The sequence below is a fragment of the Trichomycterus rosablanca genome, chromosome 2, assembly GCF_030014385.1.
Source record: "Trichomycterus rosablanca isolate fTriRos1 chromosome 2, fTriRos1.hap1, whole genome shotgun sequence".
NCBI lineage: Eukaryota > Metazoa > Chordata > Actinopteri > Siluriformes > Trichomycteridae > Trichomycterus > Trichomycterus rosablanca.
The window spans coordinates 36,302,942-36,320,914 of record NC_085989.1 but is presented as its reverse complement, the minus strand read 5'-3'; the positions used below and the strand labels follow the sequence as shown (position 1 = coordinate 36,320,914).

Genomic DNA, 17,973 nt, shown 5'->3' with positions numbered 1-17,973 from the left:
GATTTTTTTCTTTTTAATGACAAAAATCAGCCATGTTAACAGTGGTATCCAGGCTTTTATCTCCACTCTATGTGTAAGGACAAATATGTGTGTGTGTATGTGTGTGTGTGTGTGTGATTTTCTCATATCATTGGCAGTACAATTCATTAGAACTGATCCCTCTTTGGCAGAAAGCTGAGTGATAAGTGCACTCTGCTGCTTCATGCCAGTTCTGTGATGGCAATAGCTTCACACCCAGAGCCAGCTCAACATTGTAATTAGAACCAGCATCTCAGGTATGATGAATGAGTACTGCAAAAATAAGTTATTAGTGCTGAAAAGAACACATACAACGCTTTGATTTCTAAGGTGGTTAAAAGTTGACTTCACTGCTTTAATTTGTATGTCTGATTTATTAGTTAGCAAATTAGCAATTTTATACAAACACCATGTTACCATGGTCCAGTCAATTATGAAAGAATCGTCATTGTAGAAAGAACATTTCTCAATGCAAGTTTGCAATTTAGGTGATAGCATTTACTGCGTATAACATTGTAAAGAAAGATTCAAGGAAGTTGGAGGAATCTTTCCTCCAAAGCAAGGTCAGAAACCACCTTTGAATGTGTGTGACCCTCATACAGCATTTCATCTGTGCAACTGTGATCAGTTTAGCCATGTGGGCTTAAGAGTACTTTGGAAAACGCAGTCTACCGTTGCATCAAGATATGTAACCTAAAACTCTACTACACAAAGGTTAAGGTCACAGGATTTTTATATTTTTAATAATTTTTAATAAATAATTTAAACAAATTCCTTTATATTATACAATATACATACAAGTTATATTTCAAAATATATATTCTTACAATGCTCCTGTCTCATTTTTTTGGAATAAGTATTTACAAAAATCAATAAAGTAAATGTTACATTAAATGTCTCTTACATGCAGTTGTCAATGTAACACGTAACACTTTTATTTCAACATATGGGTTTTAACTGGATTTATTAGTATTATTCACTTCTAATACACAATTCATATTTGACTGCATTTTTGGAATTAAGTACAGTGCATTTTCTCACTAAAAAAATAAAAGTAATAATAAATCATACAATGTTTTTAATGTACAGCAGTTTTACCATGTGACTAACTGTAATCTATTCGACTACAAAATAGCTTGAAACCAATAGAACCAGCGTTGAAACCTTGCCACTGAATGAGCTCATGTTTTCTGGACATCCTGTTAGATCACATGGGGAATTGAAAACCCCATAAAATCATTTTCTTTTAGACTATTATCAGTGTACCACTCAAGTCTATAGAGACTGAAGTAATGGAGACTTATTAGGTTCCTTTGACAGTAAAGCACATTGTCTTTTATGTACACTATGGTGATGACATCATCCTTAAACATCAAAGCTTGAGCACAGCACATTCGGTCCACCCAACCCACAAAGATGACATACATACTCATCAACACCTATATAAAAGTAAGCAACATGTGTGGCCGTCCAGATGTAAGAGGAGTTCTAATGATGTCTCTTGTGTCTCACTTTAACCACAGTCTGGCCACCAGTGATGACCTCACCTGGCTAACCTGGCAAGCACTGATGAGCACATGAAGCCTGGAGGGTTCACTGTTTTCCCCTGAACACTGTGTGTCAGCACTAATTGGATGACACAGTTTTCATATTTCAGTCTGGCTTTAAAATCCACCACCTTATCTCAGCACATCCACAGCCATGTGTTCGGGATGCAGACAGACAAGCACGTTCAGGAGTTATGATAAAATAATGATAATATTCTCGGATCAAAGACAGACTGTTGACAACTACCATCATGAAAATAATCATAAAAAAAGAACAAAAACAGAATCTACTCCCTTCTACACAAATATTGGCACCCGTAAAAAACATTAACAAAAATAATGTTAAACAATACATTTATCCCTTTGATCTTTAATTCATTTATCTTTTTGACCTTTAATAATTAAATAGGAGCAATGGATTCCCCAATTAAAAATCACATGACTTAAAAAAAAAAAAGTATTTGGAACAGCTAAAAATATTTGCCTGAACCATTCATTTAACTATTAGCCACATTATCTTGGGGTTTGGGGTTGCAGCGAGTCTGGTTCCACCAAGAAACCCTGGGCACAAGGCCGGAATACCATAGACAGGGTGCCAATCCATTGCAGGGCTTTGCCAGTCCCCCTTCTCTAGCATAGCCAACAATGTATCTGTAGATGCTCCACTGTCCGATAATGCTGCTGAGATCTGAACCTGGATCTCAGTTAACATGGGTTAACATAACAGACCGTTGCGCCACCTGAGCGCTTACTTCTTGTTTCAATAGGACCTGAATGAAGTGACACACATATGCTGTGTGACAATAATGACATTTAAAGCAACTAAAGATCTTAAAAACCTGCCTAGAAGAGAATGTGTCTATAGTGACTGCACACACAGCGAGCAGGACAACTGTCTGAAAAATGTACAAGGATCACAGTGGAGAAACTGCAAACATTCATTAGGTCTTGAGGTCCATTACCAGAAGTTTGTGTGAGGGGTCGTTAGAAAACTCAAGCTTTTATAATTTGCCAGACTTCTTGGAACTTTAAGAGGGACCATGTTTTATTATCAGATAAGACCAAAATATAGCTTTTTGACAACAAACACCAAATGTATGTTTGGCACAGTTTAGCACAACCATTTCCATGCAAAAAATGTGTTAGTGAATCTGTAATGTTCTGATGCTGTTTTTATCCGAAAGGCTTTAAACATCTGCTTCATATACATGATATCGCAGACTGCATCAATTACCACAAAATATTTAATAAAAACCTCACTGACATGGCCAGGAAACATAAACTGCCTCGGGCAGGAAGCATAAACTGCCACGGCCAGGAAGGATATCCCAGAAGGACAATAATCCAAAGCACAACAAAAATGGTTCACTAACCACAGATTCCAGGTTTTGCCATGGACATCTCAATCTCCAGAACAAAACCTGCGGGATGAGTTGATGTGGCACGGCACGGTGGCTAAGTGGGTAGCACTGTCGATCTGTTCGATCCCCAGGTGGGGCGGTCCGGGTCCTTTCTGTGTGGAGGGTGCATGTTCTCCCCGTGTCTGCGTGGGTTTCCACCAGGTGCTCCAGTTTCCTCCCACAGTCCAAAGACATGCAAGTGAGGTGAATTGGAGACACTAAATTGTCCAGGACTGTGTTTAATATGGTCTTGTGAACTGATGAACCTTGTGTAATGAGTAACTACAGTTCCTGTCATGAATGTAACCACGGTGTAAAACATGACGTTAAAATCCTAATAAACAAACAAAAAAGTTGATGTGGCAAGCCCACAACCCCTGCACCCCTGCAAATTTGAACTATTTAGGGAGATTCTGTATAGAGGATTTGACTGTCATTTCTTGCCATGGGCTCTCTATTCCAATATGCATTATAGGAGAAGACTTTACTGTTATCTTTGAAAACGAATACTGCAAGAAAGTCAAGGAGTGCCAAACTACGCCCTTTGTTCCCATAAACTCTGGACAGATTAAGCTGAGGAACTAATTTTAAAATGCTAAAAATATAAAGTCATTTTGAAGTGCTATTTGAAACAGGGTTGTGGTAGGTCTAGCACCATATGGAAACACTGGGCGTGGAGTGGGAATACACCATGGACAAAGTGCCAGTGCATCACAGGGCAAAAAAAAGACTTCCATGAAAATGTGAACATTGTAGTGAGACTTTATGTGTGCCGGATGTTTGTTTGTTTATTAGGATTTTAACATCATGTTTTACACTTTGGTTACATTCATGACAGGAACGGTAGTTACTCGATACACAAGATTAGGTCACACAAGGTGATATCCAACACAGTCATGGACAATTTTGGATCTCCAATTAACCTCACCTGCATGTCTTTGGACTGTGGGAGGAAACCAGAGCACCCGGAGCACCACGCAGACAGTGTGCCGGATGACAATATTTATACACCTGCAGTATTTGTATTGGTGCAGAATTGTAGTATCATGTATTATTAACATTTTGTTCTCTTCGGAATTATCTCATAAGAGTAGTTGATAGAATTCATTCATCATTTCTTTTGCCTACACCCTGTAAAATGTTAAAATAGATAAAGGGATTTTGACAGTGAGAATACTGAGAGCAAAGCAAGTTTTAATGTCTAGCAGTGGTTTCTATGCTCATTGTGATCACAGAAAATCAAAACAATGTCAGTTATTATTAGTGGAATGAACTTATTTTGTTGCTTTTGAACAGTTTGGACGTGTTGGTTGTTAATCCAATATTTTTCCGAGCACAAAATTATTGCACACATGAAGACATTATTGCCTTAGCAAGAAAAATGTGCAAGCTTAAGTGTAAACTTAAGGCAGCACACACATGCAACTGTGAAGAATTAACAAACGTGTATGGTTCCCTTTATTTTAAACTGCTACCAGTGCTCTTCGCCCTTCAAATCTGCTGTAAATGAAAAGTGAAAACCTCAATGTCAGCTGTTCCTCCAAACAAAGACCTTGAAGACAAAACTGAGCCCAGTGCAGGGTGGAAACTGCACAGCTGATGATGGAAAGGCCACTTCAGCCCCGGCTTTATACTCTCGACCCCCGACTCTCTGAAGTGTGGTAAAGCTAACAAAGCATGCTATGGCTGGTTTAAGGTGGGTGAAAAGAAGCTACAGCTGGCCGTCAGCACAGCCTTAAACCAACATGATTGAATGCAAGCTGGGCAGAAGCAATAATATATTGTCTGAAGTGGAGTAGAGCAAAGGAGACATTTAAAATGCCATCTGTGAGTTGGTATACATGTGTCATGCCCTATTGCCCTACATACAGCCCAGTTTAGAATTTAAGCACCCATTACTATTCAAAACAGCTTCAGGGCTCCATGTGCAACAACGGTCCAGGTGGTAAAGACACAAATCAAATTGTTTCATTGTGTCTGCCATGTGTGTACAAAATAACACTATGCCACACAGCTCATATAAATGTGAAGCATTAATAATATTAATATGTTATATGCAGTATGCTTGTTATAAGACTGCAACCCTTCTTAACGGTGTTTATGAAAAGCAGCTGGTACACACACACACACACACACACACACACACACACACACACACACAGACACACACACACACAGACACACACAGACATTTGGGAGTCTGATGGTTATTACTCTCCTGCCGCAGTGCCACAATTGCTGGTGACATCTCCATGACAACATGGGCTGATGGCTGCTCTTGCTGGGGGAGGAGTGTGTGGATTTGTATACACACGATCGGCCTTAACCCATAATAACATAGGTGTTAAATTCAGAGACGAAATATATATGCTTAGTCAGTTTTGATTTTTTTAGTTAAATTCCCAAACTATATTCAAGAAAAATAAATAAGTAATTGTTTTGCAATACAGTAACTTGATTGTTTTAGTCTTTCATTTTATTCATAAGTAATTATAAAGCTCTCCAAGATATGCGGCTGAAATATTTAGCTCATATTCTTCTAAATATTCTGTAATAGAAAGCTTAATACTGTGTTTAATTATAGCTAAGGCCCTAAGAGATCTGGCAATGTACATGGATAGAAGAAAAACCAAACATTAGCAATGCCAGCTGGACAAAGCCAGGGATGAGATAGTTCTGTAGAGTTTCATTTAAATGAAAGAAATGTGCATTTATGGATCAGCAGAATAATGTCGCATTGGGTCACAAAGACGCAAAATACAGGCACCCAGGTGGCGCAGCGGGATATTCTGACTCCTCGGTTCAAAACCCGGTGTTGCCACCGGTCAACTGGGTACCATCTAGCGGGCATAATTGGCAGTGCCTGCAGGGAGGGATGACCGGAATATGTGGGTGGGTCTTCAAACGCTGTGTAAGGACCCTGATTGGCGGATAGAGCAGCCTGTGCAGAGTGCAGGGTTCAATTAAGGTCTGCACGCTGGTCGGAGGAGGCGTAAGCAGCAAAATACCCTCCTCAACTGCAAAAAATCAGGGATCCCCAGCAGCGGAAGACAAACTGACTACACTAAATTGGGAGAAAATGGGAGAAAAACGCATAATATATATATAGATATATATGCTATGAGTCCTGATATAAATCCTATCAAATAACTGAACAACAGCTAAAACTTGCAGTTGGATGACAGAACCTCTCAAACTTTAGAGAAGATGAAACAGTTTGCTAAAGAACAGTGGATTAAACTACCAGTAGAAAAGTGTGTATACTTTATAATTACAAAAAGTGCTTGATTTCAGTCATTGCTTCCAAAGGCTGTGCTACAAAATCGGTTAAGAATGCCAGTGTTAATATGTGAAGGAGAATGTAAGGGCTGTGTGTGCACGGGTGTAGGGGTAAGTGTTACCTCCATTCATCCTGCGGCCGGTTCTGCTCATATTTCTCTCTCACGTGGGACACACCCATGTCAGGGTGAAGCCAGTGGACATCTCCTGATTGGACGTATCTGAGCCGCAGACCAAAACATGCCACACATTTCACCTTGTGTATATCCACAATCTTCTGTATGATTCCCTAAAGCGCACGAGCAAACACACACAAAATTCCATTAATACTGTTGCTGAACAAAGCAAAATATCACTGCAATATCATCCATAGTTTGGTTACTAAAATACATCTTAAATCTACTTACAATAAGCTAATAGGCTAAAAAATAAAATGCATTGCTTTAATGGACTATTTTAAACTACGCCTGTATAACCTTTACACCAAGTCAAATTCTTTATATGTAAAATTAAAATTAATGTCCAACAGCTAATTCATCATTTGAATTGAGAGCGGAGCTGCGATAATCACACACACAGACACACACAACAGGTGTGCAGAAATTGTGCTAAAATACTGTTTATAACCTGATAGCTCCGGTCCTAAAATCTGATTGGCTGAGCCGCGTTCGAAGCCGTTGTAAAATCCCTGATAAACGCACACCTAGGACCACCTCACATCGTTCCATATTAATACGCCACTGAAAAGAAAAAGTGAATGTTATGTTCGCCCACATGTTGCCTAGCAACACTGTTAACGGACTACGTGATTTCGCGGAAGAATGCTTTTTGTAAGTGTTTTTGTAAATAAAAACATTTATTTATTGAACATTGTTGTATTTTATTATATTTTATGTTGACCGCCGTTTTATAAAAGCAATAAGCCACTCGAGACCGTGCGTTACTGCTATGATTTTATCACGGGGAGAGACGTTTTACGCAAAACAACCTTCCCCGTGATAAAATCACAGTAATGCACGGTCTCTCGTGGCTTATTGCTTTAATAACTCAGCAGAAATTCAACACTAACAGTGCACATGCACCAGTTTAATACATGTTTAACCACAACCACAACAGTGTTATGTTAATATATACAGTATATATACCTTGCCATGCATGTAACTCCTTTTTATTTTGAGGAAAACAACAAAAGGGATTGAAGGTCCCAAGCCCGGATAAAAATAAGATAGAGTGAGATAGAGTGTGCAGCATAAAATCTGTGGGGTGTGGGCTAAAACAGGTATGTGGACCAGAATGATCTGCTGTGGCAACCCATAAATATGGGATGACAGTTATGACTGAGCACGATTTTGAGCAGTTGAGGGTTAGAGCCTTGCTCAGGGGCCCAACAGTGGCAACTTGGCAGTGGTGGGGTTTGAACCGCCAAGCTTATGATTACTAGTCCAGTACCTTAACCACAGTATCAGAAAAAGAATAAAGACATTTAAAAGACAGTGATCAAATTTGCATGCCACAGATCAACAATTACTGCACCTAATAGGAAATTACATTAAAATACATCAGCGTTAGTGAGGAAAACAGACAGACGCTGGTGACATCACATCAGATGACATCACTCTACTGACGCCGACAGAACGAGTGATGCTCTCTCAGAAAGCCAGACATGCTGACAGGATTAAAAACTCCTGAGCTCAGCTGGCAGCAAGAACTGACCAGCCACACAATTTGATCCTGGCTACGACAATCACCCTGGCCCCCCTACTGACCGCATTACATGCTACAATAGTCACTGGGTTAACAATAATCCCTAAGGAAGATTACAGCAAAGGAAAATCTCAAACTGATGGGAATCAATAAATCTAAGTGGCTTCAAGGACACAAAAATGGAACTGCACAACTGGCATCTATGTCAATTGTTCATGTTCACATGTATCTGAGACAACAAACATCTAAGCACTACCTACAGTGACAGCCCAGCCCTTATTTATAGTGATCTATTTCCCATGGCAGCCCCCAGGGTCTGACTGTTCCCCATTATTACACTGAAATGATGGTCAGAATTTCTTAGGATGAGCAGTGGACAAGCTTCTGAGAAGCACTAAATGTGGAAAAGTCTCATTAATGGTATGATGGATAATGATGCAATGTGGTTTTCCTATTCCGTTTTTTGTGGAGCAACATCATTAAGATGTTTTTACCCGTGCATGCATAGAGTTCACCAGAAGACAAGTAGTAGAGAAAGTAAAAAAAAATGTAATAATTTCAGCAAAAACATATTCACTTCATTATTTTGCTTACAGATGTAGCAATGCATAGTATTTCATCAAATACATTTAATTCAATTACTTAATTACATCTTGGTCCTGTTGAATATCTATTGAAATCTGATCTATCACAACCATGTTTAGTAAAAAAAAAAAAAAAAAGCCTTTAGTGGAATCTTCGTCTAATCTTCTCCTGCAAAAGCTTCCAGCTGATTGAGGTTTGATGCCTTTTGTGGTGCAACTGCTTCCTTTAAATTACTCTGAAATTAATTAAATACAATTTCTATAGAGACTGTAAAGGCCACTCCAAGATTAGAATGAAAAACATTCCTCCTCAGAACGTCTTGGTATTTCTTACATTCCAGATTTTTTTTGTATTTGGTATGGCCATATTTATAATACAACAATAGCTGCAAATGTATTAGATTTAACAAGCTTCTGATCAGCAGATCAAATCCACATGCTCAAAGTTGTCTGAGCATTTGTGTCAAAACTAAGCCAAAGACTAAAGGAAATCTGGCTGTTTGTAGAAAGGAACTTACTTGGTCAATTTCACAAATGTGCTTCCTTGCTTGTCAATAGTGCCAAATACTACAACATCTGTGTTTTATGGGTTACATCTTTTACTCAAACTGTTATGCTCATATAATTTTAATAAAAAATGTCATCCACATTCACTAGTGGACATATGATGTATTACAAAGTATTAATTTTTGTATTGGCCAAGAGAATAAATTATTAATGTTAATATAACCATGGCCCTAAACATAAAGAAAAATAACCAGAGACTTGTTTCTAAATTATTAAAAAGAGAAAAAGAAAAAAATGAAGGCGTGTGCATGGGCTAGTCCAGCACTCCCCAACCTTTTTTGCACCATGGACGGGTTTCATATAAGATACAATTTCACAGACCAGCGGGGGCGGGAGGATTTAAAATAGAATAACTATACTGCTCACAAATGAGCTTTTTTTCGCTGCAACGAGACACTGCTTCCACCTGGGGGTGATATGAGATGATAAATACCCGTGTGTTGGAAATGGAAGCAGTGTTTTCATTGCTGATGTAGCAATCTCTAATTATTAATTTTTTCTGTGTAGCCCAGTAATAAATGACCCACGGAGCAGTACCGGACCACTGGGCTAGTCAATCTCCTGATATAAATCAGATTTCTATCAGAGGGACCCTCACAACATTGAATATTGACAAGACAATTTGCCATACAAGACAAATTAATTACATAATATATTTTTAGTCCAGGGTACTTTACTATGGGTGGTGAGGTTAAAACAGAATTGATAGGTTAACCAGTATGGTAAATCAACCCCAGACAAACAGAGAGGAAAGTCAGACAGGTACACTCTGCTAGGGTTAGGAATAAGCTGAAACAGACTATCTGAAGTCATCACAAAACATACACACAAATGATCTCATCAAGGATGAATCAGACTAATAAAGTTGCCATGCTGTAGGCCTGTTTGTTCAGGCATCCAGCCAGACCTCAGACACAAGAGCACTCCGTAAGGAATCACAAAACTGCGAATAGGCAGTGGGGGCAAAATGAGCCAAGTTCTTTTAGTTGACCATGACCACAGGAACCAGATTCCTCTCCTGTTCATCCAAATTAGACAACGGAGTCTTACATAACTTTACTGATCATAAAAGGTTTGATACAGGAAGTGTGGAACAGCTACTGATTATAGAGCTTGTATGAACAGACAAGTGAAAAACCATAAAGGGACCGTCACAGGAAGGGAAAGAAGCTGTTAATCCACCCAGCAGACGTGAAGTCCACCGATCAATAGAGCATCTGCTCTGAACCGAAGCTTGACTAGCTTTCCTAAAGCCAGAAAATAAAAGGAATCGGAGTGACTAATGAATTCCATGCCTGGAAATAAAGAAGGAAAAACAGATCCTCTTAAAGTGAGGTTGAAAAGATCATGGGTTTAAAGGGGTTCCATTCAGTCGAGGATGATGCAGAATCAAGTTCCAAACACACATAAGGGCCAATGGCACTGGGGTTGTACCTGGCAAAGTTTTTAGACTTGTTGGTTAAGAGAAGAGCTCTGAATCCAGAGTTGAGAGGCGGTGGGAAAACAATCTAAGAGATGATTGATTGGGAGTGGAAAAGCAAACACTGAGTAGTTGAGCTCATTGACCACTGTAAATAATTCATGTGAATGCATGGTTCAGTTTCACTGCCCTCAGTATTCTTCCTCTCTCGTACAGTACAGTTCAGTTCAAAACAGAAACCAACAGTAATCAATAGCTTGCTCTAAACGGCATTTAATCCTGGATTAAAATGAAAAGTAGTATTTAGAATTGATTTTAGGATTTTAACGTCATGTTTTACACTTTGGTTACATTCATGACAGAAACGGTAGTTACTCATTACACAAGGTTCATCAGTTCACAAGGTTATATCAAACACAGTCCTGTACAACTGAGTGTCTCCAATTCCCCTCACTTTTTTGGACTGTTGGAGGAAACCGGAGCACCCGGAGGAAACCCACGCAGACATGGGGAGAACATGCAAACTCCACACAGAAAGGACCCAGACCGCCCCACCTGGGGATTGAACCCAGGACCTTTTTGCTGTGAGGCGACAGTGCTACCCACTTAGCCACCGTGCCGCCCTTTTAGTATCAACTAAACTAGTGAATGTCTTTTTTAGAGGGACAATCAAAGTGGTGGGAAAATAACAGTAAAAATAAATAAATAAATATATATATTTTTTTATTTAAATGACACAATTAGTATTATGGCATTTAGCTGACACTGTAATCAAAACCACATTAGAATTGCGACCAAACACAATCCAAACTGAAGGTTGAGGGTTTCGCTCAAGAGCCCAAAGGTGGCAACCTGCCAAATGTGGTTTGAAGCAGTAACCTTTCAATTATTAGATTATAATTATTCAAGAAAATAATAATTATTATAAAACCACTTCTTGCTGTCTGTAAAGCATGAAATCAACATACAATAGTGACTGACAGTATTGACAGTTTATTCACATGCAGTTTTGTACAAAATGTATTTTAGTTTATACATGTACGCTCAGGCAGTGATCGTCATTTGGTGATATGTGAAGATTAAAGCCCCAGCAAAAGTGGCTTCATAAAACTTTGTTAATCTAAGAGCAAATTAAATCCTATTAAAAAGTTACAAAGCCAAGCCGCTCAGGTGGCGCAGCGGTAAAATACGCTAGCACTCCAGCGATGGGAATTCGAATACATCGTATCGAATCTCAGCTCTGCCATTCGGCTGGGCTGGGCGGCCACATGAACAAAGATTGACTGTTGTTCACAGGGTGGGATTAGCTGGACCAGGGTTCCTCATAACTGGTGCAATTACAACCTCTGCTGGCTGATTGATGGCCTGAGCAGAGTTAAGGAATAATGCTGATCAGGGTGTGGATCTCCGTGCACAGAACTGATCCGCATATCAACTCGCCTCGTGCAGGTGAAAACATGCAGTCGGTATTGCACACGTGTCGGAGGGGACATGTGTCAGTTGCGAGGCTCCTCAGTCAGCAGTGGGGGGTTGTATCGGTAGAGGTGAAGCGTAACGCTATCAGGGTAATTGGATACGACTAGATTAGGGGAGAAAATTGGGGGAAAAGTTGGAGAAAAAAAAAGTTACAAAGCCACAACAACCAAATACAGGATTAAATGTGAGATTGCTAACTTAAATGCAAATCCGGTCTCCAGATTTCACAGATTACAAGTCGACATGCTGTTTTTTTTTCTAATAATGTCATGGTTATAATTTAAAGTTGAGTGCAATAGTACAGGGCTTTGTGAAGCAGTGAAAATCAGTTTCTCTCTGCCATGTCTGTGCTTTGATCTGTCTACGTCATCTAAACAATTTGTCTCATTGGCGTGTCTTTGAAAATGTCAGCGAGTGAAATTTGAGCGCAGCAACAAGCGATAAACATGGGCAAGCGGTAAATATGCATCAGCTCGCACCATAGAAAACAATAGCACAACAACACAAAGCTGTTTTGATGCGTATCATGTGAACTCAGCCTTACTTACAGATCCACTCATACAGAATTTAAGATGCAGTCAGACTTCATAATCACAAAAAGCAGCTTTACTGTTTATGGTTCAAATTGTTTCGGGGAGTAATTTATGATTTTAATGAATAATTGGTCATAACGTTTTCCTGTTTGGGTGGCAACCACAGCATGCTATTTTTTCCATTTTTATTTATGCAACTTCTCCCTTTTTCTCCTGATTTTAGTGTAGCCAATTAGTCTTCCACTGCCGGGGATCTTGATCGCATCAGAGGAGTGTATATTCGCCTGCCCCATGCTCCTTCCTACACGTGTGTGCAGTCCCTCGACCTCTTTTTATTCGCCCATACTTCGGTGGATTCACATGTGAGGTTGGGCATCACTCACAGAGAGTCATGCACTGATCTCCGTCATCCTCTAATTCTGTACAGGCACATTGGGCTGCTTACCAGGATACTTACACAGCGTCACTTACACAAGTCCCCACCCACTTATTAGTCCGGTCTTTCCCACCCAGCAGACTGGTGGCCAATTTTGTCTGCTGCAGGCAATGCCAATTGTGCCCGCTAGAGGGCACCCGGCCGACTGGTAGCAGGATTTAATGCAACACCTTTCACATTTACACTGAGGAAGAGTGTCAAACATCAGCACTGCTTTTAAACATTCCGTACCGCTTTTATATATATATATATATATATAAGAGATCTGCAGTTCCACTTCCAGTACTAATGTTGGAAATGAATTTAAATGACATTTTAACCTTAAATAATCGTTAACATCCATAACATACATGACTGTGTTCGTGTAATGTATTATTTATGTAGTTAGCATTGTTCTTAATGGGATTTTAATGTGGTATTGAATTGCTACTAGTAAAACTACTATTGACTACCATCATTCTAATATTATGACCAGGCACTTAGGGAGATCTCATGGGACCAGCCGGCTGAATGTAAAAATGTGAGAGAGAGAGAGAGAGAGAGAGAGTGAGAGTGAGAGAGAGAGTGAGAGTGAGTGAGAGAGAGAGAGAGAGAGAGAGAAACAGACAGAAACACAGACAGAAAGGCAAACCCACAATCACTCTCACACACACATGCAAACAAACCCTGACCTGTGGTGTCAATGATACTAAAGAAATAATTAACTTTTCCTACCTGCTTTTACACTAACAACACAGCATTTAGGGAACATCATTTAGAATCTTTAACACTGCTGCTATGTCAGCTTCCTAACCCTCTTTCCAAAAGCTTATATTACTGTTTATACCAGTTGTTAAGATAGCAACTCTACACTAAAAGGTTTTTTGTCATTTGTAAAACCTCCCCAGTGAGATGTTTCCAGGTAGAAAGTAATTTTTTACACTTGATTATAATCATATTGTGCACCAAAAACAAAAAGGAACACATGAACACATCACCACCATGTGTCTAGTATAAAATTATATTTTGAAATTCCACTCTTTGTCTTACCCTGACGTCCGTGCCGTCTCCATGGCGGATGTTGCTGCACCACGTGCTGTGCTCGCTGTTGTTCTCGAAGTGGTGGAAGACCTTGAGGACGCGGTCGGGGGCAGAGTTGGAGCGCTCCGTTCCCACGCTGAGCCGGGACTTGACCCCAGCACCCACGCCGTGGCTCAGGCTGGGCTCGAGGTACGCCGTCGCCATGCCTTTACTTTGCGCTAGGTGTCGGTCATATTCTAACAAAGAGAAAAAAAAAGTACTTTTAGTACTGCATTGAAAATATTCCAATCAGGTTTCTTTTTAAACCTGTGTTGGATTTTATTACAGATGACTGATAAGTAAGTGTACATAAACAAACGATGAGCCATGTCGTAATTGTGTGTGTTTGTAGAGAAGATGTTTACAGAGAACATATAAGCATAAGAGTTTCTGTCCAAGTAAAATGCTTTGTCAGTGAGAAACTGTGATAGCAGTGGTTAGAGACAGAGCTTAAACTCAGGTGCTCAGGACACAAGTTCTGTATGGCACCCACACTACCTGCTGCACCATATACCAGATCAAGTAGATTAACATGTGGAAAGCTATGATGAATGATGCACTAAGCTGCATTCACATGATAGGCTGCATAAACCCCTTTTGCACTGATGTGCAATTGTTTCCAATGGAGCAAGGCAGTGTCGCTTACCATGCTACTGTACTTCATGGTTTTTACTGCTTGCCGCTGAACTCAAAGTTCAAACTGATTGAATTTGACCCAGTTTGCCACTGACCTTTTCAAAGCAAAACCAATAAGACAAATTGTTTATATGCACAGACATGGTGGAGGGATACTGATGCTGACTGTTTTAAAACCTTGAACTGTTGTTTTCAACTTGTTATTGTGAGGACAAAAAAAACAGCATGGTGACTAGTAAGCTGTGAAATAGTAGGACTGGATTAGCATTTTTGATAGCATATTACGTTTACTAATCCTGGAATTGCTTGTTGTGGCTTTTAATAAGATTTAACTCATTCTTTCATTGAAACAAAAATAGGTTCCTAAAACTTTAATCTTATCATGTCTCTAGTTGTTGTATTGCAGAGCTTTCTAGTATGAACTAAAATACATTAGGTGGTGCAGCGGGATATTCCGCTAGCACACCAGTGCAGAGATTCTGAGCTTCTCGGTTCGAAACTCGGCGTTGCCATTGATCGAGTGGGCGCCATCTAGCGTGCATAATTGGCAATGCCAGCAGAGAACACTAATTGGTCACCGTGTCTGCTAGGGCGGGATGACCGGACTATGTAGGTGGGGTCTTCAAACGCTGTGCAAGGACCCTGATTAGCAGATAGAGGCACCTGAGCAGAAGCATGGGTGAAAAAGGGTTCCGCTAAGGAAATATACCATCCTCGAACGCAATCAGGGATCCCCAGCAGTGGAAAACAAACTGACTACACTAAATCGGGAGAAAAATGGGATAAGGTTCATAAATGAATACGGGAAAAAAGCTGCATGTGAATAAACTGTCAATACTCTTAGTGAGTATTGTGTATTGTTTTTAAGCTTGGCGCTCAATGGCACAGCCAGCAGAAAGCGGCAACATGTGCATCAGCCTTGCGGTGAACGAATCACAAAATGCTTATCATGTGAATGCAGCTCAACAGCAATCTGTGGTTAAATGTATAATAGTTTACCAGAAACATTGAATGGGAAAATCAATACATGTTGAAATGTAATAAGGAGAATGATATATGTACCCAGCTTCCAGCTCCTCTACTGCAATAAAAAATGAGCAATTGACTTGCCACCAGTGAAACTGGGGATATTACTGGGGATCAGGTGTAGTTACTCTTCCTGCAGGTTTTGAACAGTAGACTTGCATTTCTGATTTAAATATCTGATACCCTCCTTGATAGATATATCTAATGCTCACAGGTTTACACAATTGATAATAAAGCATGGACTGAATGTCTTAATTGGTGACGAGTTTAAACTCTAAAGACTCTATTCCTATTCCAGGATGACCAGGTCCATAAAGACATGGTGTAAAGTTTAGTTTAGTGTTTAGTTTTTAACGCCATGTCTGCCCTTTGGGCCATGTTCATGGCAGGAAAGGTCGTGATCTGTCTTTTATTTACTTATTTCATTTGACTTAGAGAAGTTATGTATGTTGTCTATGTATGTTCATGTATATGTGTTGCTTCAGTTTTGTTAATGACAGGAATTTTAGGAGTGTTGTTGCTTTTGTCTTGGTAAAGAGTTCCTTTATGATTTTTGCTGATAAGATCTGTTGTCTTTCATGGTTATAGATGTCACATTCCAGCATTAAATGTTTTATTGTAATCTGTGTTTGGCATGTTGTGCAATATGGGACAATTTCGCCTTTTATCAGGTACATGTGTGTTAATCTAGTATGTCCAATACAACCATGGTGTAAAGAGATAACTGAGCAATAACACTAGTGGCTTCCTCAGTACCCTGACCTTAAACCAACTAAACCATTGAGATGAACTGGAACATTAACTGCGAGCCAGACCTTCCTGTTTAACATTAATGCATAACCTTAAAAGAGCTCTTTTGACTAGATGGACACAAATTCCCACACGCCAAAATCTTGTGGAAATTCTTTCCAGAGGAGAGGAGGCTGTTTTAGCCTGTAAGGGAAGTAAGGATAGGACTGCATATTAATGGTCATGATTTTAGGATGGGATGTTCAACATGCTCATAGTCAGGTCTTCACATACTTAAAGCCATATAGTGTATATTTAATCTAATCTTGGCATTTTAGGCCGGTAACAGCCCCAATACTAAAACTTGCATTAAGGCATTCCTGCAGGGCTGAACACTAAACAATAATATTCAAACTCAAAATAAAGCCTGCAGTAGAACAGAAATGTAATTTTAGGAGTCTTTGGAATTTCCTGATCTAAAGTGGCAGTAAAGTTGGGTGATATCTCAAACAATCCAGGCTATTTTAGCACGGTTCGTTTGTTTCAGCACAGTTTAACATTACACACACCACAAATGTGAGTAGAACCTCATAAAGATGAGTTGGGTTAAACAAAATTAGAAAATAAAATCCGACGGTCTTGGCTTTGTGAGCAATGCAGATGAAGTGTGGATAAATAACAGCTCATTAAAAGCAGACCGGGCTGAGTCACGATGGCAGACGTGTTTCAGCTGACAGAAACCACACGTAACTCTCCGAGGGCTAACGGACAATAAGGTGTCACTTGGATTAGTATTAGCCTGTGTGTGAGCCGAGGTCAGTTTATTTTTACAACAGACCTTTATTTTTTTTCCAAAATTTCTCCCAATCTAGTCGTATCCAATTACCCAGTTGCATTACGCTTCCTCTCTACAGATGTTGACCTCCACTCCTGACTGAGGAGAGCCGTGACGAGTGTGCAGTAGCCCATTGCATCTTTTCACCTACACGAGGCAAGTTCATATATGCTTTGTGCATTATCCCCCGTCTCCCCCTGTACAGGCGCCATCAATCAGCCAGCAAAGGTCATAATGCCTCAGTTATGATGAATCCCCTCCAGCACCCTCCCTATGAACGAGCCAATCATTGCTCGTGTAGGCACCTTAGATTCATACCGACGAGTTTGAAATGTCAGCTCTGGTGTGCTAGCGTGTTTTACTGCTGCGCCACCTGAGCGCCTTTTACAACAGATTTGACTAGCAGCATATAAATCTAGCTCAAAACGTTAGCCTTGTTTTTCTACACTCCAGGTCCCATGCCCACGTGTCTACGCTAGGGATGTCCCGATCCGATCTCAAAGATCGGAATCGGGCCCGATCCAGGCATTTTTTAACTGATCGGTATCGGCTTTACTAAGCCCAATCCTAAGACCGATCCTTCGTTTTACGTCAGCGGTCAAGCAGGTGTCGTAAATGGAGAGTCCAACAGTGAAGTGTAATGTCTGCAATGTGAGCGTTTCACGAGGCGGTAGTAGCAGAGCTGCGTTCATTACTGTAGAATTTTACTGTTTATATGGTATGA

General features: G+C 40.0%; 1 protein-coding gene across 8 annotated transcripts in view; it reads right to left on the bottom strand.

Moving 5' to 3' along the window:
• Positions 1 to 17,973, bottom strand: part of ptk2aa (protein tyrosine kinase 2aa) — a 160,485-nt gene that overhangs the window by 60,977 nt on the left and 81,535 nt on the right. For all 8 annotated transcript variants that reach the window (XM_063014944.1, XM_063014959.1, XM_063014951.1 and 5 more), the window contains 2 exons: positions 13,994 to 14,220; positions 6,367 to 6,533 (listed from right to left, as the gene is read on the bottom strand). In XM_063014944.1, the coding sequence (XP_062871014.1) occupies positions 6,367 to 6,533; positions 13,994 to 14,188 (362 nt within the window). In that variant the 5' untranslated portion in view covers positions 14,189 to 14,220. Of the gene's footprint in view, positions 1 to 6,366; positions 6,534 to 13,993; positions 14,221 to 17,973 lie in introns of those variants that run through there.